The sequence below is a fragment of the Centrocercus urophasianus genome, unplaced genomic scaffold (assembly GCF_019232065.1).
Source record: "Centrocercus urophasianus isolate 14NV4802_14NV808 unplaced genomic scaffold, USGS_Curo_1.0 seq_20, whole genome shotgun sequence".
Taxonomy (NCBI): domain Eukaryota; kingdom Metazoa; phylum Chordata; class Aves; order Galliformes; family Phasianidae; genus Centrocercus; species Centrocercus urophasianus.
Window position 1 is genome coordinate 15,865,957 of NW_024884756.1, and position 25,268 is coordinate 15,891,224.

Genomic DNA, 25,268 nt, shown 5'->3' on the forward strand with positions numbered 1-25,268 from the left:
TGAGAATGTAAAATATCTAAAGGCAGAAGGGCATCTGTTTTTCAAACTGCATTCATTTCCCTCAGCACTAAAACTGGCCAAAGACCTCTAGACATAACTCAGCTGCAATAAACAGAAGTAATTTTCCAGAGATCAAAGGACAAACAAGGATATTATTTTCTCTCTTTTTGATTGCTGATCTGAAACTAACGTGTGGGGGAAAAACATGCTAAGCATATTGAGTAATTCAGTGACAACTGAACAACATTTCAACAATCTCTTCAGGGTGACTTGAGCAGCCAACTTCTCTAAACTACCACAGTCAGAGTTTAATATTCTGCACCACTTGAAAGCTGGCACTCTAATTCTTCTTATAGCATAAATACCCATTTCCTACCCTGTTAAAATGTGATTGATGCTAAGCTACTCTAAACAAATTCCCTACCATACATCCAATTAATATTTGCAACAGTTCAGAAACTGATTATTCAAACTGCGGTATAACATGCTTGCAATTCACAGAACTATGGAAGTATTTATTATTCCCTGAGACACAGCATCAGTCTCTCTACATTCCTGAACAAGTGAATGCTTAAACATCACTAAACCAAGCATCTGACTCCACGCAAGAGATAAAGTCATCAGTGCGTAGTGCATCACTAAGGCATGACAGCAGCAGGTCATGCTCAGCACGTTGACATGCACACACGTTGCACAGACTGCTGAGCCTCTGCAGATGTGCCAACAGGCTGAGCCAGTGAGAAGCACAGAGAGGCTGAGCTGGAGGTGCTGGAGCTGGAAGCATGTTGCCCAGGGCTGTCACCAGCTGGGTTCTGAGCATCCCCAGGGACACAGATTCCAAAACTGCTCTGAGCAACCTGCGCCAATGCTAAATCAGATTCACAGTTCGGGGGTTGGGTTTTTTTTGTTTGTTTGTTTTTTCCCTCTCAATCAACCTTACCATTCCACTTATGCATAACATAGCATAGTATTCACAACCACAGGTAGGAGGAGAAGGCTATTAGAACAGCCATTGTTATGTATGTTTTTCCTTTCAGATACACCATTTTTCATCCTCAAAAATACCTGTGAGACATTTAAACCTTCAGAGTACCAGAATAAAATATTCCCTGTGTCTATGCAAGGTCTCAGCAAACCTACAACTGGGGGGTATTGGCCAAGATCCTGGATAACTTCTAGAAAAATTTTCCAATATGAACAAATTGAGCAATTTTTCCCTTATTTAATTTTAGTCTTGGAGTGATACATAATACAGAAGAGCCAGAAGGCCACGACCCATTGGCAAAGGTATTTATTATTTTCAAGGCAGATAGCTGCTTTTGACACTGATCTGCTTTTGGAAAGCAAAGGCAAGGTCATAATTTTGTTTTTAAAATGATTCAGTGGTGTAGTGGAAATGCTAAGTCGGGGCTTGAACCAGTGATTGAGCACCTGGTGGGATTGAGCACCCAGAGAGCTCAGGTGTATGCAATGCCTCTGACTAACTGGAAGGGGTGGAGCCAGGATCCATCCCTTCCCAGATCTCATTTAAGGGTTGGCAGTGGAGGTGAGGGTTTCTTGCTAGATATCCCTGCCTACTTGTGGCCTTCCAAAGGTAAGCAGTTTTTCTTCCTTTGTTTCTGTGTCTGCAGCTGCTGCATTTGGGCTTGTTCCAAGGATCCAAGCAACAGGCACTGTGATAACCAGGTAAAATCCCAAATGAGCAGTAAAAGTAGTCTTCTGCTCCCTGCCTCTGAAAACCTAAAACCAGGTATTTGTAAAATAGAATGACCTTGGAACTACTTGCACCTTCCGTAGTGGTGTGGCCTACCTGTACTTTGGGGGAGATTACTGGAGGCTGGGGGATTGGTAGTCCCCCCAGTAATGGGTGTATGGCATGCAGATATTGTAGTCAACATTCTAGTTTGAATTGCTAAGGGGACCTTAATCATGTCCCTGTGGCAAATCAGCTGCCCCCTTTTGCTACCCAATATAGTTGCGCAGTCTCACATATCAAGCCAAAGGGTAGGGCACAGACAGACAGGACATGCCCCAGTGCAAGCTGAAGTACTGACCCAGAACAGGAACATGGCCCATATCTTGCTGTAGAGGGCAGACCCATTCTTTCTGGTACCTCTGAAACATCTATACTACTCCCTGTGAGTCTCTTTGGGTCTACATGATCACTGGGAGGAGCAACATGACATCAAAATGCTCTAATGACACTATAAGATCACCATGACCCAGTGGAGGAGTATATGCGACTGATGAAATACGAGCTGAACCCTCCCTGGTCCAAGCAACTGTGTGCCTCATGGAGACTCACTGAGTATTGGCCCACAAAGGAATATGAACTTCAAACATGAACCAATCATCAATTGTCTTGTATTTTGTTAACTGACACTCTGACAGGCAAATTCAACTAAGTGTCAAGGTCTACCTGATCATCATAATGGAAAGGGCTTACTTTTTAACCTGCTCAATCACTGGTTCACACCATGAAGAGGTGGAGCATAGCAGAAATGCAAGTCACAGCCTGGACCAGTGATTGAGCAGCTGTTGGGAAGGCAGGACCAACCCAGGGGAGCTCAGGTGTATGCAATGCCTCTGAGTAACTGGAAGAGGTGCAGCCAAGGATACAGCCCTTCCCAGACCTCATTTAAGGGTTGGTAGTGGAGGCAATGGTATCCTGCTGGAAATCCCTGTCTACCTGAGGGTTTTCAAAGCTAAGCAGGCTGTTTTTCCTTTGTTTTTGCATCCATAGTTGCTGAATTTGGGCTTATCTTCACTGGCTGCAGCATAGGACTCTGCCACCCACTCTTACTGCTGTGTTTTCCATTGCATCATAGAGTTACAAGTGGACAGGTCCACAGCAAGGATTTGTACTGTACCTTCAATCAAGGTAAGCTGCTGCACATCCAGCAGATCAATGAAGTAAGCACTGAGCACTTCTGCTCAGTAAAAATATACAAGCATTTGCAGCAATTTTGTATTACATACCTGCATGTTGTATTACCTAAAAACAAAAAAAAAAAACTAGCATTGCTTAACCTGTACCTGACAGGTGAAAGATGAGGCTCTATGCTTACTAAAATTTAGGAAGGAAGCATATGAACACTTCTGATGCTCTCAGAGAACCACATTCATAGCATAACTGTCATCACAATACTCTGAGGCTAGCAAAAGCAACCAACCCAAAGGGGAGGCAAGAATCTGCCCAGAAACAGAGGAAGAACAACTCAGAAAGGAGAGAATGGAAGGAACCAGACATTGCAGTATTTCTTGCTTATAGAGTTTAAAATGCATGTTTTTTCTTGCACTATGCACATGCCTACATGCAATACAGCTTTGAGCCCCTATCTGTAATTCCAGTAAGAAAGTACCTGTTCTAAGATATTCATAAAGGCCACAGCAGACAAACACAACAGAATCAACTCCTACTCACATTTGTGATTATACTTGTTTCGCAATGTAAGTGAATGAAAAGTATTAAGGAGATCACAGTAGTAAATGGCATGGAGTGATGCTGACATACTATAATACCCATGTCCTGAGGTTTCTGGCTCTTAAAATGTAACTGCTCCCAGAGCTAACATCTGTGAATCAACAAGTCCCAACCCAAGAGCCTAGCACAACTTTAAGGATGCCTATGTGTACCCAATTTTGAGCCATCTGGGTTTCCCTTATCATACCGGCCACAAGCAAGCATGCTCTGAAAACTGAACTGGGGATCCTACATTAGAGCCTCTGCAGGCCCAGCGTTTGGGACAAACACTGGCTTCTTCCCAAACAGCTTGGCAGAAATAGTAATGCCATCTCCTTGCAGTATTTGCTCCTTATGGGCTCATGTAGCAGGAAGAAATAAGGACAGAGGCAACAGAAGAATGTGACCAATACACTGAGCGCTTTCTGAACTCCTCAGCCAGAAGCTAGCTGAGGTGCGTGTTTGTTCCTTGAGAGCACTTCTGATAAAAAGTGTTGGTTATGCACATCACCTTGATTTATGACAAGGCTCACATTTGGTGCGTGTGGCCCAGCTGGGGCAAACCATAAGAGCAAATTATGTACTGCTGTACTTCTTAGCTTGGCAACAGCAACACAAGAAACGCAGCACTTGTGAAGGAACGTTATGAAATCAAAATGAAGGTGCCGCCTAGCACAGCTGGGAGCTGCAGGCTCGTTAAGTGAGCAGCGGCCGTGATGGCCGCCCGCAGGTGTGCGCTGCGCCATGGCAGCGGGAACCTGGCGAGGTGCCGTGGCGGCCGCCTCGCGGGACAAGCGCGTGCGGAGCAGGGCTCTGCACGGAGCTGCGGACAGACGGCTTCCCGAGCAGTTCTTGCAGGGCCGGCCGGTCGGCCGGCTCTCCTTCGGGCTCTCCCGAGCCTCGGAGAGGTCACAAAGGCTCCGGCCGCAGCAAGGGCACCGGGACCTCGGCGCCCAGCGGGATATCGCAGGCTGTGGCGGGGGACGGGGCCCGCCGCGGCCCGCGGGCGGCTGTCCCCGGCGCCCCGCCAGGCGGGGCCGAACGCACCCGCGATCACCAGCGGCCACCCCGGGCCGACACCCGCCCCACCGGCCGCCCGCCCGCCCCTCACCGGCCAGCTGGTTCATGAAGGCCTCCGCCACCAGCGACATGTTGCGCAGGGCGAGCCCCGCCGGGCTGAGGGCACAGGCAGGAACTGGGGCCGTGCCGCAAGGCCGTGCATCCGGGGCACGCCCCGCCGCCCGGCCCGCCTCCCGCCGCCAGCTCTCGCGGCGGCTTTGTGCGGCCGTCGCTCGCCGCGCGGGCGCGATTTGCGGCTCTGCTGCTGAGGGGGCGGGCTGACGGGGCGGCCCGAGGAGGGGAGCGGAGCGGAGCGGAGCTCTGCGCTGGGGCGTGCGCGCGGGAAAGAAGCGGTGCCCACAAGAAGCTGCTGCTGGGCCTGGGGGCGCCTCGCCGATGTGCTCGCGTCCCAAGTAAAAGCAAATTTTAAGACCGATAAAGAAATGCAGAGGGCTGACGTACTGTGCGACTCCAGCGCGGGGACCTGCTGTTGGGAGCGCGTGCTGCGCGATGTGAGGGGGAGATTCATCTGGAAATGATACGCTGCAAAGCTGCGCGTGCAGCATTAGACCTAAATGCAAATGCAAACAGTTCAAAGTGTGGGAGTGTGCTGTGAAGCCAAACAGCTTTAATTCCATCCATTTAAGATCCTGTTCTTGGGGGTGGAGGGTACACAGCCCAGATCTTAATGTTCCTTAGTTCCACGCCGTGAACCACAAATGACACATTCCCCATCTGCTAACGAAGGTTGCTGCACAGGCTGCAGCCTTTTTGCAGCCCTGTATCAGCCACACAGAATTTCAGACTTCATAAAAGAGATAGGTAACGTGAAGGACATTCTTATGTATTACAATACATGCTTTCCGTGACAACTACAAAACTACCAAGAAAAGCAACTTCACTGGGCTCTGTACGAGCTCTCTGCAGAACTTTTCCTTAAGGCTTTTAATAGGTAGAGGATAGAAACTTTGAGAGGATTATGAACAACCCCCTATTTGGGAAATTACATCTTAATCCCCTTAGTTAATCTAGACTGAGGAAAAACCCCTTTGAATTTGCACCCAATTGAAATGTTATCTGAGATACATCTTCATATTTAGCCGTGGTGTAATAATTCTCTTCCTTTGCCTGGAAATGTAATCAAAAGAAAAGTGAAAACAAAACTACAGTCTGACAAATGGTAGCAGGAAACACTGGCCAACATCATGATGGATGAGAATATTTATCATAATTCTGAGTATTGTGATGGATTCTTGGGCTGACTTAGCCATATCTCTATCCAGTAAACAGTAGTAAAGCCTTTGCTCGGGGAGCGATGACATTTGTTATTTAACTTGTGACAGATGCCAAATCCTTCAGCAGTATAAACATGGCTGACATCTGAAATACTGCAGACACTTCAGCTTCATTCAAGGAGCAAAATGAAATAAGTGCACGTGGAAGGATAATTGCAGATGTTTTGCAGCTTTTTCTTGGTGATATATTATGTGTACACAACTTCAATTATGGTCCTATGGAAAGGAGTCTTGGCAAAGGTGCCCTGGACCAGCAGAGCAGCATCAAAGGACTTTTAAAAGTGCTCTGGATCCAACAAAGTCCCCAGTCGTGGGCAGTCTCTACTACTGAAGGAAAGTTGGTTTATCTAGCTCGCTCCACGTGACATGTAGAGGCAATAGATAAGGAGCTGAAAGGTGTAATTTCAGTCTGTTTTACCTTTTTTTTTTTTTTTTTTTTTTTTAATGATTTTATTTAAAAAAAAATCAGTGTAGGTAAGAGCTACTGGGGAATGCTGTAACAGGCCCCAGAATCTGCTAAGTAAGGCAAATCAATCCATCTTCAGTTCCTCTGGCACTTACACTGTATGGAGCTTCAACACATGTGAGAACTTAATCCCAGTAGTTCTCTGAAGATAACAGAAACATCTAAATGTGGTTTAGAGTCTGAAAGCAGAAAAAAAAGATCAACCTCCAACTGCCTGAACTAATTGCAAATTAGGACAAGAAAAAAGAGATTAGTTGGGGCTGTGTGTCTTTGGAATATGTACCAACTGGATCATTCATTTTTTGACCTTTATAGAAATGATCAGTGAGCACAGGCATTAAATTAACTGAATTTGACAGGAGAAGATTTCCAAGAATTACAGATGTTTTCTTATGGATCATACCAGCTATCTCCTTTTCAACATGTGAATGTTTCCTGAAGTGTTTTGTGGACAATAACTAAAGGGAATCAATTAAGGGTATAACTGCCTTTTCTTCGTCATGAGTTAAATTCCATGGTACAAACTTTGTGTTTTGAGATGTACATCTTGGCCTTAAACCACTATTAATGTCTTAGTCTTAATTCTGTGACATAAAGGTTATCTAAAGTTTAGGAAAATGCCATAATATTACATTATGAATACAATATGTGGATTGTTGTAAATGTCCCTGCCTTCAAAGTATGGCAAGATAAAGATGCTCAGGATCCCTTCTCTGTGACTGGAGATCAGGAATTGCTCATGGTGAGCCCAGCTTCTTTCAGGGCCATCATATACATTTCTTCAGCTGGCCATGCAATTCACAAGCTTCCTTCTGTAATATTTAATACCATGGAAAGCTTCCCACCTTTCACAGATTGCAAAGGCAAACAGCAGATCCCGAGATGAAAGTCCATCAAATTTCAATACTAAGAGAAAGATGCACTTCAAGTTAGAATTTCAAGGGAAACTGAAGGGCAAAATTGGGTAATCTGCAGAACTTCGTATTTCAGAAGGTCAGCTGAAGTGGTGTAGCAGAAATGCTGAGTCATGGCTTGAATCAGTAATTGAGCACCTAGTGGGAAGACAGGGCCAACCCAGGGGAGCTCAGGTGCATGCAATGCCCCTGAGTGACTGGAAAGGGTGCACCCACGATCCACCCCTTCCCAGACCTCATTTAAGGGTTGGCAGTGGAAGAGAGGGAATTTTGTTGGAGGTCCCTGTGTATCTGTGAACTTTCAAAGGTCAGCAGTTTTTCTTTCTTCATTTCTGTGTCTACAGGTGTTTCATGTGAGCTTGTTCTCGTTTGCTGTAGTCTAGGATTGTGCGATTCCACTGTTATTGCTGTTCTTTTGATTGCGTTCTAACATTACTACATTACAAGTCAATGTAGCAGAACCACCTGTAAACAGGGATCTTGCCTTACAAAGGCACGCCCAGAAGATGAAGTAAAGCCTTCATGTAACTCATCTCTTCTTGTGGGCTGTCTTTAGCAAGCAAGACGTTAATCCCTAGGGTTGAGTTGTCCACCAGGGAAATAGGATTGTGTGGTGTGGCTGGTGCTTGAGAATAAGCTAAGTGGTAGTTAGGGATTCTCTCATTTAGAGGAAGCAAGCAAACCAGCACAGAAATGCCTTCTCCATGCCTGGCGCACTGCCATGTTGCCCCTCCAGTGTAATTTAAGGCATTCTAGGCACTGGTCTGAATTATGCTGCCTGTCAGTGTCTTTAAAAAGCTATTATGGCTGCTGGAGATCCCTGCAATGAAAGAGGATTTGAGCATGTCCTTCCCTGCCAACACACTGAGTGCCAGGCAACAGCAGGAGGGTGTTTCTAGCATGACTTTGTGCCAGAGGTGATCTGTGTGCTAAGCAGCCTGGCAGAGCACCCAGAGCAGCAGAAACAGATGGATCTGGATTGACGTGATCAAATAGATCTCACAGGGTGTTTAGTGTGTTTGTCATGTGAGTGTTTGCCTGTCAACTGTTTCACGTAATTCACTGTTTTTCCATGCGAGGAGTGGTGCCAAAATCACCCAAGTATAAGGCTAAGTTACAAGGTTTTCAGTCCCAGAATTTAGTGAGCTTACTGAGATACTGCTCTGTGACAGATTGAAGTCAAGGCTGAGGCCTAACTCCCCCTCCACAATTCCTGTCCATGTCCTTGGGAACTTGACATGCCCTATGGGAGCATCTAGAACTCAGTGAGAAGTAAAGGTGCTTCTATGGAAGTTCAGGTGTATTTTATAGTAGTTTACATTCCATGAATATTAACTGCAGGATGGTGAGATGTATGGGAACTGTTGATCACGACCTGAACCTCTGATTGACCACCTGAGGTGAGCAATGAGTCAGCTGCAGGAGCACAGGTGAAGGCAATTCAGCTGTGCTACTGGAAGGGGTGGAGCAGTATAGAACATGATTTTTAGGAATATGCTTTCATAGAAATGCAGCAGTTAGAGTATTAACGCAACCACTTTGCACTTGTGGAAGATACTGCATACTTAGCTGACAAATCAACTAATGCTGATATATTTCCAATAACCCACGTGAGCATAAAAAGAGTTTTCACAGTCTTTTAAGAGGTACAAGAATAGCGTTTCTGAAAGCAAAAGGCGGATCTTAAACTGAGTATGAAAGCAATTTGATAAATCATTTTCTTCTTGCTTTCTTACCTCCTTTCTTGCCTTCTTTTATTGAGCGTGGTCTGATTTTTTTTTTTCAGGAGTACCAAGTCTCTTTTAGAGCATCTGTCATCCGCACAGCTGCACTGAGCAAGCATCAAGGCTACTGCGCGGAGATCCTCACTTCACTCTTTAATCACTGGGGGCATCATCAGCCCACAGGCTCTTACATATCACTGTCATTCATGGCAATTGCTGAGGAGATTTTCCCCATGTTCTGAAACATGCAGATCTCCACCGGACTTCCCCTGATTTCCCTGCACATGCTCTCCCATGGCCATGGCTGCTTTCATCCATCTTCCCTGCTGTGCTGACCTTTTGGCTCTCTTGGGTCCAACCTGTAGTAACAGACTGATTCCATACTTGTCCATCTTTTCTGAATTTCTAATTGATGAGACAAATATTAATTCATCTATTTATTTGTTTATTATTTGTTTAATTTGAAGCACAGCTCACAGTTGCATTGCTTAAACTGCAGGAATGTCAAAGCAGCAGTTATGGCTCCAACTGGCAGTAGCAATTGCTCTAAATGTTCATCTTGATGTTTGTGTAGCTCACACAGCTGCTAAATCCTGAATCATCTTGTTAATGAAAGTCAGAATAATTGCTCACAGTTTGACTGCAGGCACAGGTTAGGCAAGTCTTCCCAAACTCTGGAGATTGTATCTGTAAAATTAAGGAGCTGCAGCTGAGCTCAGTTTCTGGACAAGTGTGGTAAATACTGAGGGGGTTTATTAATTCATCAGAGCTCCTTGTAAGATGGTCTGAATCCTTCTCTGGAGGCCAGCATAGAAAGAATTAACTTTCTTCTTCCTGTGGAAACGATCACAACTGCCTACCCTGTATAGAGGGAAGAGGCAGCTGTAATGAATTATTTATCCGTAGCGCACTATAAGGGATGTGCTGTGATTAATTGTAGAGCTGGGCAGGAAATAGTTTCCTCATCCCAAAAGATTTTTTTAGATTAAAAATGTGCTGTTGTTTCACACTGGGATAAAACCCCAACTCTTGTAACAGTTTTAGAAGTAGAAGACCAAAACAACACACACAAAAAAGTCTAATATGTACAACTCTAGCAAAATAAGAGCCCAATAGAAATTTTTCCACAGCTGAGAAAAAAGTTTGCTATGGAGTTCCTGGGGATTGACCCACAGCGTAGCCCCAAGCTGTGAGCAGGTGAGGAGCTTTCCTGGCTGAGAACTTGGCACCAACCAACGCATTGGTGCGGGGTCGCAAATGTCACTAACCGCATGTGTGTGCCCCAGCTGCTGAGCCAGGGCAGGGTGGAGTTCATGGCTGCTCTTTCGGAGGCACTGTGAATCTCACTGCAATGGAAGAGCTGTGACTGGCTCTGCCCAAATGCTTGGTCCTTAGAGCAGCATCTGTTGTTTGTATTGCACCCTTCAGTTTTTACAGAGAAAAGCTATGGAGCTGAGTCATATTCTATGAACCTGTTTGCTTACAGATGTGAAATCTCCTTTTCTAAAAAAACATAGAGGGAAGAGAGGTTTTTATTCTTGTGATTCACTCCCCCATGTGCTTCGTAAATAAGAGGCTTTTCTCATGATTGTTTCCAACGCTTCCAGTTTAAACATGTAGCCTGACTGTACGGGAGTGCCCTGGTGTATTTCTGAGGGAGGCTGAAAATTGATTCGCTAGGTGTGATGTAGCAGAAACTTCAGAAGTAGAATCTATGCCATTTAGAATCACTGTCTTGATCCATAAAAGGGAAGGGAAAGCTTTTCTGTATCTTCATTACAGCTGTAGAAGTTCATACTTGACACAGTTTCTCCCCGGGGTGTAACTGTGGTGAAGGAAAAAAAATGACGGTGACTGACATGACTTGAATGTATCTACATTAAAAACATATGGTCTTGTTAGCAATAGGTATGAGCTGGTGAGGCTGGCTACCTCCAGAGATTTGTAAGGCCATGTGGCAGAGCAGATTGATCCCTTCCCTGGTTGTAGTAGAAGGATGTGAGAAAAGCACCAGGTGTCTCCTTTGATCTTTCTTAAGGCCAAGCAGCCAGAAATAAGAAGTTCATGCTGTGTGAGGAAATAGTGCTCAGTTAGTAGTGTGGTGATGATTTCAGAATATTTTATGAAGAATATGTACTTTGAAGGTTTTTGAACACTGATGCAGAAGACTTTTGAGCCACAATGATCAGACTTAGCTTTCACAAACATTCAAAGAGCGAAGGCGAACTGAATTCCAGTCCAATCCAGCTAACAGCCACGTGTAACATTCCCAATCCATTATTTCCTCTTAATTCCCCAAAGGCTAGCAAATACAAGGCTACAAGGCTAATATTGTTAGAATCTGAAGTTGTCTTAGTCAGTTGTTTAGAATTAAATTTATTTAGTAAAATGAATACCTGGCTTTGCCAATATATCTCAGCTCTGGTGGGGGAGCTTTGTGCTTCTGGGTCATACGGTCAGTCAGCCTGGACTTTCAACGCAGCTGAATGTAGTCTGGAAACAGCATGAGAATTCCTGAGTGGTGAGCTCTGTGCAGTATGGGGTGTGGGTTACAATGCTGACTGTGCACTCTTCTTATAGGAGGCTTGTCTGCAAGGTTTGCATCACTGTGGTGTCATGCAGAAAGGAGTAGAATGACTCGAGTAAACTTCTTCTTTTAGCAGGGTGAAGGAGATGGACAGAGTTGGCTGTCACTGCCTCAGCGCTGAGTTTCTACTGCTGTCTCAGACTCCTCGAATGCAACTCCAAGTGGAGCCTCTTGAGAGCAATGCATGGTGGAAGATCAGGACGACTTAATGATTTCTCCTATAAGGAGATGGTTACTGTCATTAGGGTGGCAATATTCAGTTTGGTCTTGCTCAGGCTGCAGAATGAAAGTCATAGCACTGGCTTTCACACAGTGCAATCTTACTAAATAACAGATAGGTCTTTAGAATTGGATAGTTTTGTGGGTTTTTTTAATAACCATAATGTTTGGCCGGTTCAGTTCTAGACCCTGTAGTCATTCTGAAGCAAAAATATACCTTCACAAGCAATGAAGCCCAAATCTTCCAGGAGAGAAATCACTGGCTCTGCTGTAGTGCCTCCTACCTGAAAGACTGTACAGGCTGTATGAAGGGGGGCCTCCTCTTTTCAGTGACTTAAAAGCAGAGCACGTTTTGGTGGCACTCTGAGTTTATGGACTTCAGCTATCACAGATATCAACCTAGGCAGTGTCAGCCCTGGGCTCATTTATGCTTCTCTTATCCACTTACCATACAACAGGTTTTAGGAAACGAAGGCTGGTGGTGACTGCAGATCCAGGTGTCCCAGTCCAGATGCAACTGCTGCTAACAACATCCAGGTATGCCATCATTAATTTATAAAATTCAAGGGGCTTCAAATTTAGGAAAAAGTAGTCAGAAGAAAAGGGCAGAGCCATGCCTTTGAAAGCATGACTGCCTCTGAGGTAGATGAGGTCACAGATGACGCAGCAGCAAAGTAGATAGCATTGATAACATGCAGAGAGGATGCAACGTATTTATTTTTATCACATTTATGATCATCCCCAGAGTTGTGATGGTTCTTCTCTCATGTGGCTCTTGTTATAACAATTCACGCTTGCGAGTTATCAAATCACATTAGCCAATCTACTTAGTACTACTTTTGAAGAGCAACCAGAAGCACCAGGTGGTCCATTTCTTGAGTGAGACGTGACTTTGAGGGTGTTCAACAGCCCTGTACTCTTTTCTTTTTAAGAGGCTGCCTGCTCGTATTAAAGTGAAAGTCTCCACAGCAGTTACAATTACAACACTTCACAAAATCTTGTTCTTAGTGTAGGACATAACTATATTGTGTGTGTGGAGTTTTGGGGTCTAGTTTCTCCAGTGTAAGAAAATAGGTGTGATAGCCCACTGCCATCGTGTATTCACACACATTCAATCAAATTAATTATTAAAGAGGTATATAGGGCTTAATGACAGGCTATTAACATTGCGGATAATTGTCTTTGGGTTTGATACACTGGGGTGTTGAAGGACGTGCCTCCAGGTAAATGTTTTAACTTATAACTCCATAAATGTGTAGGTTTTTTAAATAGTTTGCATATCTGTGCTTAACATATGGATCTGATACCAGCAAATGCCAGGAGTGAAGGCAGTGTCCACTATCTGAACAGTAACTGGGTGAAATCTGATCTTGAGCAGCCATTAAAAAATTTAGTGAGATTTTTATCTGTTCTCAAGTACCACTCTAAACTTTATTGTGTTTAATCTAGTTTACTTGTTAAAGGAACATAAAAAGAGACATTAGGAATGCAGATTTAGTGTTGTACAATCTTCAAGATGAAGAGTAATGGCTGGGAAGTCTTAACTCTCAGGCTCTGCTCCTATACTAATGTCACAAAAATCATATTACTGGGATGCAGCTATCTTTCATAGGCAGCAGAGGCAGAATGGATGGCTCCTTTCCCTCAGCAGGAGCAGCTATCCTGATCCAATGTGAAGAGCCAGAGCAGGGTCAATTGAGCCATCGCCAGTGCCTTGCTCTCAGCAGAGCTGCAGGGATGTGAGCACTCTGACAGGTATGTCCTCATTTGCTGGGCGTATCCTTGTGAGGCCAGGGGTCAGATAGCCTAGGTATGGTCTGCTTTGTGTTTTTTATAAGGCATGATATGTCACCCCAGCTAAAAGTGCCCTGGTCTCCAGGATAAAGTGGAATTTCTTTTGTTTTATTATTTGTAACATTATGGAAGGATAGTTAAAAGACATTTTTCCTTAGTGGTGTGAAGACTGATAGACCAATGTGAATTCTATTTGTTCATGAGTCTGCTTATAGTTTTTCAATCTGTTAATCACCAGGGAAACAAAAGCACAAGGAAAAAAAAATTGTTTATGAAAAGCTCTTTTGTGAGTCTATGGCATAATTCTTTCAGCACGGAGGAACAAGTTGTTCTCAGGGATGTACCTAAGTTCTCATCACTCTATACAGGTGTCAGTGTAAGCCAAGGAAGACTCAAATGTTGCCCAGCTGAGGGTTATTTTGTTCATTTGGCTGGTGCTCAAGAACAAAAAATAACTTTTGGATAAGAATAAAATAGAGTAAAGCATGTGTGGTAAGTGTATTTTCCTGTATGTTGCCCAGAATTATTCCAGGGGCGCTTCGTAGGAGCAGTGTTGACCAGCAGGCACCAGATAGGGAACAAAATAATTACTGACTTGATTCACTTCTTTCATTGTGTTTCCTTCTCCTGGCTGAAGGCTCCTCTAGCTCAGTGACTTTAGGAAAAGTAATAAGAAATGATGTTTGAGGCTAGTCACATATACATATGTGGGGACGTATATCGCCAATAGAATGAGTTTCCCATAAACTTCAGTTGCCTATTAATGCTAACCTGGTACCAATCAGGGTTTCTCTCCACACCTCTGACTTCCTGGCCATCAGGGATTTGCAACTGTTCTTAGGACTCACTGGAATTTAGGCTAGCAGAGCAGTCCAGGACAAATCACAAGCATGATTTATTAGCTGCTAGTGACAAATGGTTGGACCTACAAGGAAGCCTTTCCATTTTGTAATTTTGCCTGCAAATATTTTTCTTAAAAGAAGTAATAGCCTGGTTTATTCTGCTAATAATCTGTACTGTTTTATGTGTAAGCCATTGTTCCAGACTTTACCAATAAATGGAGGAAATGGCACACTTTTAAAAGGAGATTAAATTGTGGCGAGTGGGCTGCATGTTTGTATTTTCTGGCTTACTGTTGTGTCTTTGATGCTCAAAATAAACTTGTATGTGCAGCTGATGCCATAAACCAGAGCAGTGGGTTTGACCCCCAAAAAAGCATTCCCTATTGCTTGTTTGCACGATTGCTTGTTCACTCAGTTCTGCATTGACTGTTGGATACCAAAGCAAGCCTGGCTCCTGGCCTGAATTCAGCTTTCAAAGAGGTGTGATCGTCTGTTATCACTTACCTAGCCAAAGGATATCCACTCTACAGGTTTGTATATAAGAATGGTAATTTAACAGCTTTTTTTCTCCTTGGAAGCTTTCCAGATCAATTGTTTTGTTCTGTTTCAAGCGAAATGGGAACATATTTAAAAAAAAAAATAATAAATTATATTGTTCATATCCCTTTGGTAGGCTGTGGCTCTTTGAGCAATAGTTGGTAGGCACAAGTTAATGCTAGGCTAAAACAGAATGATCTCTTTGTTGTTTCTAATGTCGTTGAAGGGTAAATAAGGCCAGGAAATAATATTTTCATGAGTTTTGGTATGTTATATGGTGGGAGGTGTTTACTGAGGGAAGTGAGGAATATTTTGTTCTGCCTCTGGTGAGAATTACAGTCGTGCTCTTACTTCTATCTGCGGAACCTAAATCCCACTTCCAACTGTTAGGCATCAAATGGAATGTGTGAGATGCAACTCTTGGGATGTTAAGTGAGTGAATCTTAGACCTTATCTATTTATTTGTCTCCTGTGTGCTCCCATGTATATCACAGGCATTTTTATTTAATTATTCTGGAACTGGCACATGACTCGCATTACCTCTGTCCTCTGGGTATCTTGCTGACATAACAGTGTGAAGGAGTAATGGCTTATATAGTAAAAACTGGTTGTTAGGAAGAGGGATGCCATTAAACTGTCCCTGTTTAGTAGCAGAAATTACACTTAATACTAAGTACCAGTTTTAAAACCGAACATGGTTGTGTTCAGACCAGCGAATTCATTCAGACAGCCATAAAAGGCTTGTAAGGTCTCATCTTAATTTGCAAGTAAATCTCCATATATTCAGGCTGTGCCACTTTGATACGGAACTGTGCTGTACTACAAGGCTGGCACGTGTATTTACTTAGTGGAGAAAATATATGGCATGGAAACTCTCTTTATGAAAGACTTTGTGTGGTCTAATGGCCTGATTCAGCACACTGAAACCAATGCGAACCTTTCTGCCTGTTTTGGGAATGCAGGAACGTGCCACCAATGTGGAAAACATTCCTCGGGCTGGGAGTGACCAGCACAAATGTCAAAATCATTAAGAAAATAACAGGCTGACAGACCAGCAGCCCCACAGGCATGTGACACATTTGCAGGCAACTGAAAACACAGCTGTTGTCTGAAGATTGTGTGTGAACCAGATGCTCTTAGAAAGCTAGAGGCTATCCTGTTGCATGTAGATGTGTTGTGTTTCTTCAAATCTACAAACAGTGGATTTGGTGTAAAATGTACCTAAAAAGAAACTGAAAAGAGCTGGTTTGTAATTGATTTGCTTTTAATAATTATATGTAATGTAATATCAATGAACTTTATCACATCTTGCTTTATTCTAAATAGCTTCTTCTCAAAAACAGCTGGCAGGAATAATATTTCCCGTTCTTTAATAAATGATGAACAGAATAAAAGCTTGTTTGGGGTCAGTGCTTTACCAAGGGACTGCCCATCCTTTATTTTGGAGGTTTGTATCTTGGTACAAATTTCATACCAGCAGCTCCACCCTGGGAATTCCTTATGGTGTATTTGTTTGTTTGTTTTAACCTGTGAAGTGCATCAGCTCTTTGGAAGTGAGCTGTAACACTGTGCACAAAACCTAAAAGTCTCTGTGTGCAAGCATGGCCATGAGCCCCTGCCTGGGGTATGGTATGTAACCAGAACAGAAATCCCAGCAGCTGGTGGTAGCTGGAGCTGCTTTCCAGGTCCTGCAGATCCCTTTCTCAGTGCTATGCTTTTCTTTCACCTGAGTGAAATCCGAAGCAAACTCCCAAGCTTTATTGTCCCTTGAATCCAGCTGGCGTTCTTATCTGTGTGACTGTTATACATTCCCAGTCAGCAGCCAGGTGATGGAAAAGCCTCTGAATCCAGCTTCTCTGTCTACTTCAATACCATCATTTCACCACTGGGAAAGGTGAAATGCAGAGAAGTGAGGATTGCTGGTGAATGTTGCACTTAAGTGGAGTAGCTGGGGTTGTCACCACTCTGGAACTGGTTCTCTGAGAGAGAGACCTAGGAACTCCCGTGCTGTCACTGGCAGAGGTCTGCAGTCAAACCCAAACATCTTGATGTGCTTTAACAGCTCTTAGTGTTTGCAGACTGTCTTAATATGGTACTTTTCTTTAGACATTAGGTACAGTAAGGCTTGGGAGAGCCCCAATCTCATGAGAGGCTCTATACTGTCCTTGTCCTGATAGTGGGAGGCAGCAGAGTGGGTGCTGGCCATGCAGGAGGCATGCAGGGCTGCCTTTCTCCTAGCGAACCAATTGTTTGAGGTTTCTCTCACAGCTTTTGTACTAAATCAACCACATACCAAAAGGGCATGGAAACTAGTGAGGAATGAGTACAAGCAAGCTCTCTTCATACCAATTTTGCGCAGGGAGGGAGGAAGACAGGGATACTTTTCTAAAAAGGGATTTTTGCTACACTTGCTAATGGTATACATCCCCCCTTTTCCTGCGAGGGGAGAATCGTCCTGTTCTGCTTTGCCCCGATGGGGACCGGCCCCCGCTGCCCCCCGGCCCGGCCGAGGCACCGGGTACGGCTCGGGGAGGCGGCGGGGCAGGGCTACGGCTCCAGCCGGGGGCGGCCCAGGGGAGGCCGGGCCGGGGGCTGCGGTCCTGCCCGCCCCCAGCTCCGTATCTGCTCTGCGGTGCGGCTCTTCGAGGCTCTCTTCCGGCTCTTTCGTCCCCCCGCAAAAAGACGAAGTTGAGCGGCGGCGCTTCGTAGCGACCGCTCTCCCCCATTATCCCCGTCAGTACAACCGGAGTAAAGCAGCGGCGGTACGGAGAGGAGCGCGGAGCCTCCCGCAGCATCCCCGCGGCGCGCCGTGGCAGCGGGCTCAGGCAGTGCCGCTCGGGGCTGCCCGGGGCGCTGCGGTGGGGCCGGGCAGCGCCTCTCGCTCGCGTTTCTTCTGCTTCATGCGGCGGTTCTGGAACCACACCTTCACCTGGGCGTCGCGGAGGTGCAGCGAGCGGGCCACCTCGAGGCGGCGGGCCCGCGACAGGTAGCGGCTGAAATGAAACTCCTTCTCCAGCTCCGTGAGCTGCCGAGTGCTGAAGCCAGTGCGCAGGGAGTAGGCTGGGGGCGCCGCGCTGCCTGCAACGCCGAAAAACACGAGAAACAGCGTGCTTCGGCGGGGGCACGGAGGGTTGGGGCGGGGGTCTGGGCAGAGGGAGCAGAGATGAGAGTGAGCCCCGCCCGCGCCCCGCCGCCACACTCACTTCTGCCGGGCGTGCTCCGCTTCATCCGCATCCACTCGAAGGCGCGGGGCTCCGGCGGGGCCGCCCCCGGGGTGGGACAGCAAGAGCGTGGCTTTTCGGGCTCCGGCGACGTCGGGCGGCCGCTCCCGGCGCAGAGGGACTCGGCGGGACCCGGACACGTGGCCCCGCGGGGCTGCTGGCAGCCGGAGGCAGGGCCGGCCGCGTACACCGCCGCCCCGACGCAAACAGCCAACGGAGGATGCGCGGAGCTGGCCGCTGTGCTCAGCACTGGGAAGGCGTCGAGCCCCCGCAGGAAGCAGGGGGACGGAGGGGTCCCGTGGCACAGCCCGGGCGAGAGGACGATGGGGAAATAGCCCAGGTCCATGCCTGCGCGGACAGCACCACACTACCCCCACCCCCGGACGGGGCAATATTGCCCTGATATAGGGCCGGAGCGAAGGCACGTCCCGCCCCGCGACCAATGGGAGCCCGGCGGGGGCAGCCCGCACCGGGTATCCCGGGCGCCGCCGGTGCCCTGCCCGCTCCCTGCTGCCCGCGGTCGATGCGGGGGCAGCGCACCTCGAGCGCCCAGGCGTGACCCTACGACGGTCTGGCCTTGAGACGGAGGGGACGGCGCCGGGAGTCGGGTGGCCGTTCTCTTCTCAGCCCTCCCGGGACCGCTAGGGATCCTCCACTCGCCGGAGCTGCCGCTGCCTTCGGAGCCGCTCGCCGCACCTCCACGCCGCCCGGATTCGTGTCCCTTTGCCCGGCACGTCTATCCCCTCCCGGCCTGGGGAGCATCCGCGTCTGTCAGCACCCGGGGGGGGGGGAAATGCTGTACCTCCCGACGCTTAATGGCCTCTCTCCATCAGATAATTGCTCCGAGGGCTCTCCAAAGTGAATCCCCGTTCTCTCCGTGCTAATGGGCTTTCACTCTTCCCTTGGCAATTCGGCGTTGCTTACTGAATGTTCACAGCTGGCACGGGAAGCTCACGAAGCAGCAGCGTGGGAATGCGGCCAGTTGTGCTGCCCAGCTAAACCTCCAGCTCAGCCTCCTGCTCTTCTCCGTGAATGGCAAAGAAGCAGGGCTATAAGCCCCGGACTCCGACAGTGATCACCTTTCCCTGACTGGCGGCTACCTGGGAGGCTGGACCGTCGGTCTGAGCTACCTAAGGCTCTGTTTGGATGCTGTTGGGTTTTGTCCAACTCCTAAAACTGAAAGTCATGTCAATGCTGTTCAAAAAGGCAAAAGGCAGAGCGCACGTGAGCTCGGCTGACCTGGGACTGGACAGACGAGGGACACAAGGAGGGTTGCATTATGCAGTTTTGACTTAAGCTTTGACTTAGTTTAGCTTTCTCAGTTTTAGGAGGTGGTTATGGACAACTGGGAAATGCAGAAGTTGCAACTTACCACAGAAATATTTTGGTCCTCAACAAAGGCATGAAATTAAAACCCCTTCACCCGTCATCCAACAGCTGGCTGGTGGCAGTGAAGGAACAGCATGGGGAGACATGATCAGAGCATTTCACTGGCAGCCTCAGCTCCTTCCCATGAGGGTTTGACTCTGCTCAGCCTCGGCTGCCCCACCATCGTGCCCCACTGGTGGCACTGCTTCTGAGCTGGCACGCTTTGCTTCCCTCCAGGGGGAGGGACACATCCCTGGGGCTGGTGGACACAAGATGGTAAGGGCACAGGGACACTTCCTTGCACATGGGCTCTGAACGGCAGAGAGGCTTTCTAACAGCCCCACTTTCTCCCCAGTGCATCCAGCCCATCTGCTGTGAGAGTGAAGGCTGGTATATTGCTGCTTCGTTACTCGGGACTGAGCATCTTCAAACAGAACCCTCACTGTAAGCCCAGAGCCCTGTAGCAGCAGGCACAGCTACGGGCTGTGCTGCCCCAGTGCACTAACAACATGCTATCACTTACACCACCATGCTCAAAGGACAAAGGTGTCAGTTAGAAGTGTTTAAATCAAATATACCTGCTTTGGAAACCCTAAATGTTGAGGGAGGGGTTAAATTCTAGGTGAAGCTTGCTCAGCACATCCAAGGCAAGCAAATAGGTTTAGAAAATGTCATTTTCTGACCAAGCAGAGGTCTGGAAACACCATGCTTCCTTTTTAGCAAAGAAAGCTGTCCAGTAAAAAAGCATTTGCTCCTTCAGGGTCCCCTGCTGCAGAAACTCCCACTGCAGCAAAGCAAGCAGCGCTGGCTCCAGGGGAGGGCTTCTGTTTGCAGAACACAACTGCTCTGATTACACCTAAAACTGTGTTCTAAATGCTAAAGCAAGGGCAGACCGTGTTAATGCTAACATATGATCTTCCCATTCACCCATCTGGATCCTCTTACCGAGTTTCTCATTTGTTACCTGTTTGTTTTTGCACAGCTGCTCAGGGATGAGGAAAGCAGAAGCCACTGCTGAACACAGGCAGTGTCTCCCATTGCCAATGACTTTTGGGGAGTGAACTGCAATTCTCTAAGGTCCCAGATTTCACAGTACTCTGAGCAAAAGCCCTGGTAATGGGATGCTGAGCGACTGCAGATGTTTTTTGATGAGAGGTCTGTTGGATAAGAACCTCTGCAAGTTTGAGGAGTAGGAAGAAAAATAGTTAGATAGAAGCATGGGAAGAATATGAGGGCTGCCAAAAGGAACATATGGCTGTCCAGGAACTCAGCAGAGCAGTGACAGTGTGAGCCAGGGGAACTGCTGGGACACAAACCTCTGGGGGAGCAATGGGACCAGCCAGCCCTTTGCCAGCGCATGTGCTGGAGGCAGTGGCAGCCCCATGCCCGAGGCACTCCTCCAAGACAGGGTCCTGGAGCTGCTTGGAGCGAGCATCTATACAGAAAAACACGCAGATCCCTGAGGAGAACTTGGGGTACGTGGGGATGTGTATCCATCCCTGAACCTGGAATACACACAGTGGTCAGCCATCAAAGGACCTGCAGAGGAAGGCTGCTACAGAAAGAGAATCTCTGGGAAGTTTATTTTATAGAGTATGGCTAAAAACAGGAATGTACAGAGGCCCCAGGGCAAAGAGGGGAAACAGTGCTGCTGCAGTGGGCAAGCAGGCTCAGTTCCATCATACACACAGGCAGGCAGAGCATCACTTCCTGAGGAAGATGCGTCTTCCTCTTCCATCAACACCTGCGTGCCATGGGCCCCCCATTCCAAGCTGACCCCAGGCTGTGCAGTGAGGCTGGAGCAGGGAGTTGTGCTCTCCCAATGCGTGTCATTCACTACTGGGATCCTTTGCATGAGCACCAAGAGGAAATGCTCTCCTCCTGCCAAGGCTCCCCTGGCAGAGGGATGTCCCCACAGGCCCAGTGCCGTGTCACTCCCCATTTGCTATCCTATGCCATGAATTTGGTAGGAAGGAGAAGTTATGAGTATGGATCATTCAGAGACACTGCCCATCAGCAAATAAAGAAAGCGAACACAGGCCCCAGGGGCTCAGTCACATCCTGTCAGCTGGGAGCGGTTACTGGGGGCACTCCAGCCCCAGCCCAGGCACTGCCAAATGGGTTTGCTCAAGTTCCACTGAGCTGACGGAGGAGGAAGGGCTGTGGTGAAGAGCTGCGCGGGCTGTGATTGATGAACGCTCAGATCCAGCCCCCTCCTCCCCGCCTGCCCCACTCCCCGAGAGGACCAATGCTCGGCCCCACCGGGCGTTCAGTCCACAGAAATTCTGCTTCAACTCCGTTCTGGAAACAGAAGAGGTAGCCCTTCATAGTCCGCAGCATCGCACTGTGCCCCACCAGCCACGTGGCTGCCGGCTGTCCTGGCAGCGCTGGCCCTTTGTGCTGCCCGTCTGCTCGCCGCCTTTGTTCCTTCTGGGCTGTGGCAGCCCAAGCGGGCGCGCAGGCAGCCGTCCCATTGGGACGTGGCACCACGTGGCACGTGGCAGGATGGAATGGCAGCCTGGGCTCCTTCCAGCTGCCACCAGTCACCTCTCAGCAGCAGCCCGGCAGCTTCCATCCCCTTTCCCTGTCTTTTTCCTGAGCAAATTCCCCTCTTTGCCCAGATCTCCCTGCAGGCAGCTCCACAGGGCTAGCACAATGCTGGCGTTGCACAGGAACCCCAGACCTGAGTCCTGCTGGAGCAGTGGATCTCCAGTTGCCCTGCTGGCGCCCAGCAAGCCAGAGTCCTCTGGTCAGTGCTGATGGGGTCCCCAGTTCAGACATGGTCCCATGCTGCAGCCACTTGGGGGGGACTGGGTCTGATGGTTTGCAGTGATCTTGCCAATGGTGCAGAAGGCATTTAGCTTTGTTAGCCGAGCCCCACACAAGTGGCATTTTGCCATTCAGGAGTGGGCTGCTGTTAGGATGAGACCAACAAGCAGAGATGCAAAGCCCATGAATGCAATCAGGAGTAGTCTCACTGAAGCCTGGGACACCTGGTGTCCCCCTGTTGGAGCTGTCAGAGTTCCCAGCTCCAGTTCAATGCTGTGGATTCTGCAGCAGGGTGCAGGGCTCTGCCTGCAGAGAAAGGCAAGGCTGTGTGAGCCCCAGGACTGGCTTTGGCCACTGAATTGTGAGTCAAGGGGTAACCAGGGCTCAGTGCATCAGATGCTGCTGCAAAGGAACTGAGTTCCTCCTGAGCATGAAAGGAGCTCCTTTGTAATTTATGAGTTCTAAACGATGGGCCAAGAATAAGTGTGGCCTGTGCCAAAGTGTCTTTCTCCTCTAGATTGCTGATGCTTGTACAAACATTGTAAAAGTGCCAGCGGTCTCACTAAAGTAGCATTACTTCTAATAATTAGGTTATCATCGTGGGCTTCTGCTGTGTTACAAACGAGATGCCTCTGCCAGAGCCACAGAGATGAAAGTGAATTTATTCACAGCAAGCCCCCTCACACACGCTCCTCCTCCTCCTCCCCGCTGGAGACCCAGCGTACAAATCCTGGCTCAATGTGAGCAGGGCCAGGGCCAGCAGGGTGACACTGTGCGAGTCAGCTCTTCCTCCCCCGGGCAGGGAACAGCTTTGTGAATAAACTGATGGTGTAATGCAGAGCCACCGCTGCTCAACAAACAGCCCCAAACAGGAAGGTGGGAAGCACCTGGGAGAGGTGTGCTGGGCTGCACCCGAGGGACCCCCAGGAAGGGAGCTGCCCAGGCCTTGTGCAGCATGTGAGACACATTGTGGGTGGAGAGCAAACAAAAGGATCTGCATGGAGTTCTCCAACCCTGGTGCATCGATTACAGAGGCGTTTGGAGATACAAACATATTTACATATACAGAACATTACGGAAGTGTATCTCATGAGTAGTGTCCAGCCTTACTTTCCACATTGTTGTACATTTCAGTCACTCCCGCATGGATCTTCTAAGAGAGTTTGTATGAGGACTTTAATAGAAAACAATGTTAGGGCTCAGAATGGTTAAAATATGTCTCCAATCAAAGTAGTTTATTCTGTTCTGGTTTGTTTACAGATCTACAACACATATATCCAAATCCGCTTGGGTCAAAGTGAAATTTAACAAAAGATACACTTCTCAACGCGGCACAACATCGCTCAAATCGCACAGAGGGCAAAATAAAACCCCAAGTAACATTTTGTACCGTTGCTGTCTGGCCAAACACCAACACCAGAAGGTAGGGAGGAGAGTGGGGAGGGGAAAGAACGAAGGAAAAGAAGAAAGAAAGGAAAATGTGGCTGTGTTGGCCAGAACTGGAGGAGTTAACGCGTTTCTCACAATGGGAATTCCAGGTTCTGTCTTAGAGGATGCAGAAGGAGCTGCAGTGTTTTGCAATCTGCAAAGTGAGCGTCAGAGAGCTTTGTGAGGAATGCAAAGATTTGGTTAATCTTTAACTCGATGCTTCTAGCGACAGATATGGCAGCCTTCTCAGGGCGATGTGTGCCATCGGGAGGAGACCTCAGTGCCTTAAACAGGAGTATCTCTGTGAGCCCAGTGAGGGGTTCAACACAACTGCGTAACTAAAGAGGAGGAAACTCGAGGTTTCAGAGCATCTTTCCCTTTTCTCCTTTCTTTTATTTTCCTTCCTGTCTTATATTTTTCCCATTCTCCTCATGCATTCGCTTTCCCACTCGTGGCAGAGACAGCCGGGACCATCCTGGCCAGGAGCCCCAGACCCGGCTGCACGTTTCTGATTGTCAATTTTCTTTCAAAGTTTATTTTTATTTTTTAATGATAAAAAACAAGATGAAAACCTCGGGCTTCCAAAGATGTCTACAAAATTGATTTATGGTTAGTATAAAGACAACAGTATAAATAACAAAGGAGGCGGCAGCTGCTGCACGGATTGCTATGGAGACCCTAATGAAATTAGCGCTATCAGAGGGTGTGGGGTTTTTTTTCTTTTTTTTCTTTTTTTTTTTTTTTTTCTGCTAAGCTTCTAATTTCTTTCCTATTTCAGATAGCCAGAATGCAATTAAAAAAAAAAAAAAATAGAAAAAGTAAACAGCCCACCGAAAGAAGGTGTGCTCTTGTACCCGGTCAATAAATAGGCGCGATGCTCCGCGGGCAGGGCCGGCTCTGCACCCACCGCGGGGCCGGCCCGGCGAAATAAATACCCGAGAAATAATTCCCTTTTCTTCTTTCTTCGTGAAGTGTAACGGCTCCTTGCGTGACGCCGCGGTTTCTTTCACTCTATTAATGACTTACGACTCGCTGTCTTAATTAATCCTTACACAAACTACGAACACCAGCCACGGTTACGACTGCTCACCACTACGCTCCCAACGGCTCGGGCCGGGCGTGCTGACGGGCGGGGCGGCCCTGCGTCGGGCTCCCGAGTGTCGGCGAAGAAACTCTACCAATAGCCACATAAATACATTAAGACGAGGATAAATAATCAGTGATACAAAAATGTCTCGCTTTCAAATAATAAATAGGTATCGTTTAGTCCGATGCGATCCTTACGTTACGGAGGAATTCATAAATTAACTTGTCGGAAATAAGCTGGGCGCTCACAGCTGCTCTAACACACCTCAGCGCGATGCGCTGCTACCTCTACGTGATCCCTACGACTTACCTCGGGCACACCGCTACCAGCTACCAGTCCCCGGGTCGCGGCGTATTGCACTGCCGTGCTCCGAGCAGCTCGGAGCAGCAAAGGGGCGGCCCCGGGGGGCACGCACCCGCCCCGTCGGCCCCGTCCCGTCGGAGGAGTGAGGTAATAGAGGCGAGCCCGCTCCGCTCGCCGCCGCCGGCCCGGCCG

At 47.7% G+C, this 25,268-nt stretch overlaps 2 protein-coding genes across 2 annotated transcripts in view; both read right to left on the reverse strand.

The window, feature by feature from the left end:
- MTX2 (metaxin 2) overlaps positions 1-4,663 on the reverse strand; it is a 32,648-nt gene extending 27,985 nt beyond the window's left edge. The window contains exon 1 of the mRNA XM_042822696.1: positions 4,575-4,663. Coding sequence (XP_042678630.1) covers positions 4,575-4,614 — 40 coding nt within the window. The 5' untranslated portion in view covers positions 4,615-4,663. The remainder of the gene's footprint in view (positions 1-4,574) is intronic.
- Positions 4,664-17,721: 13,058 nt separating this feature from the next.
- Positions 17,722-18,467, reverse strand: LOC122162240 (homeobox protein Hox-D1-like). The gene is made up of 2 exons (XM_042822384.1): positions 18,104-18,467; positions 17,722-17,978 (listed from the first exon to the last, which is right to left on the reverse strand). Exons 1-2 carry the CDS (start codon positions 18,465-18,467, stop codon positions 17,722-17,724), a joined length of 621 nt encoding a protein of 206 aa, XP_042678318.1.
- Between the last annotated feature and the right edge of the window lie 6,801 nt (positions 18,468-25,268).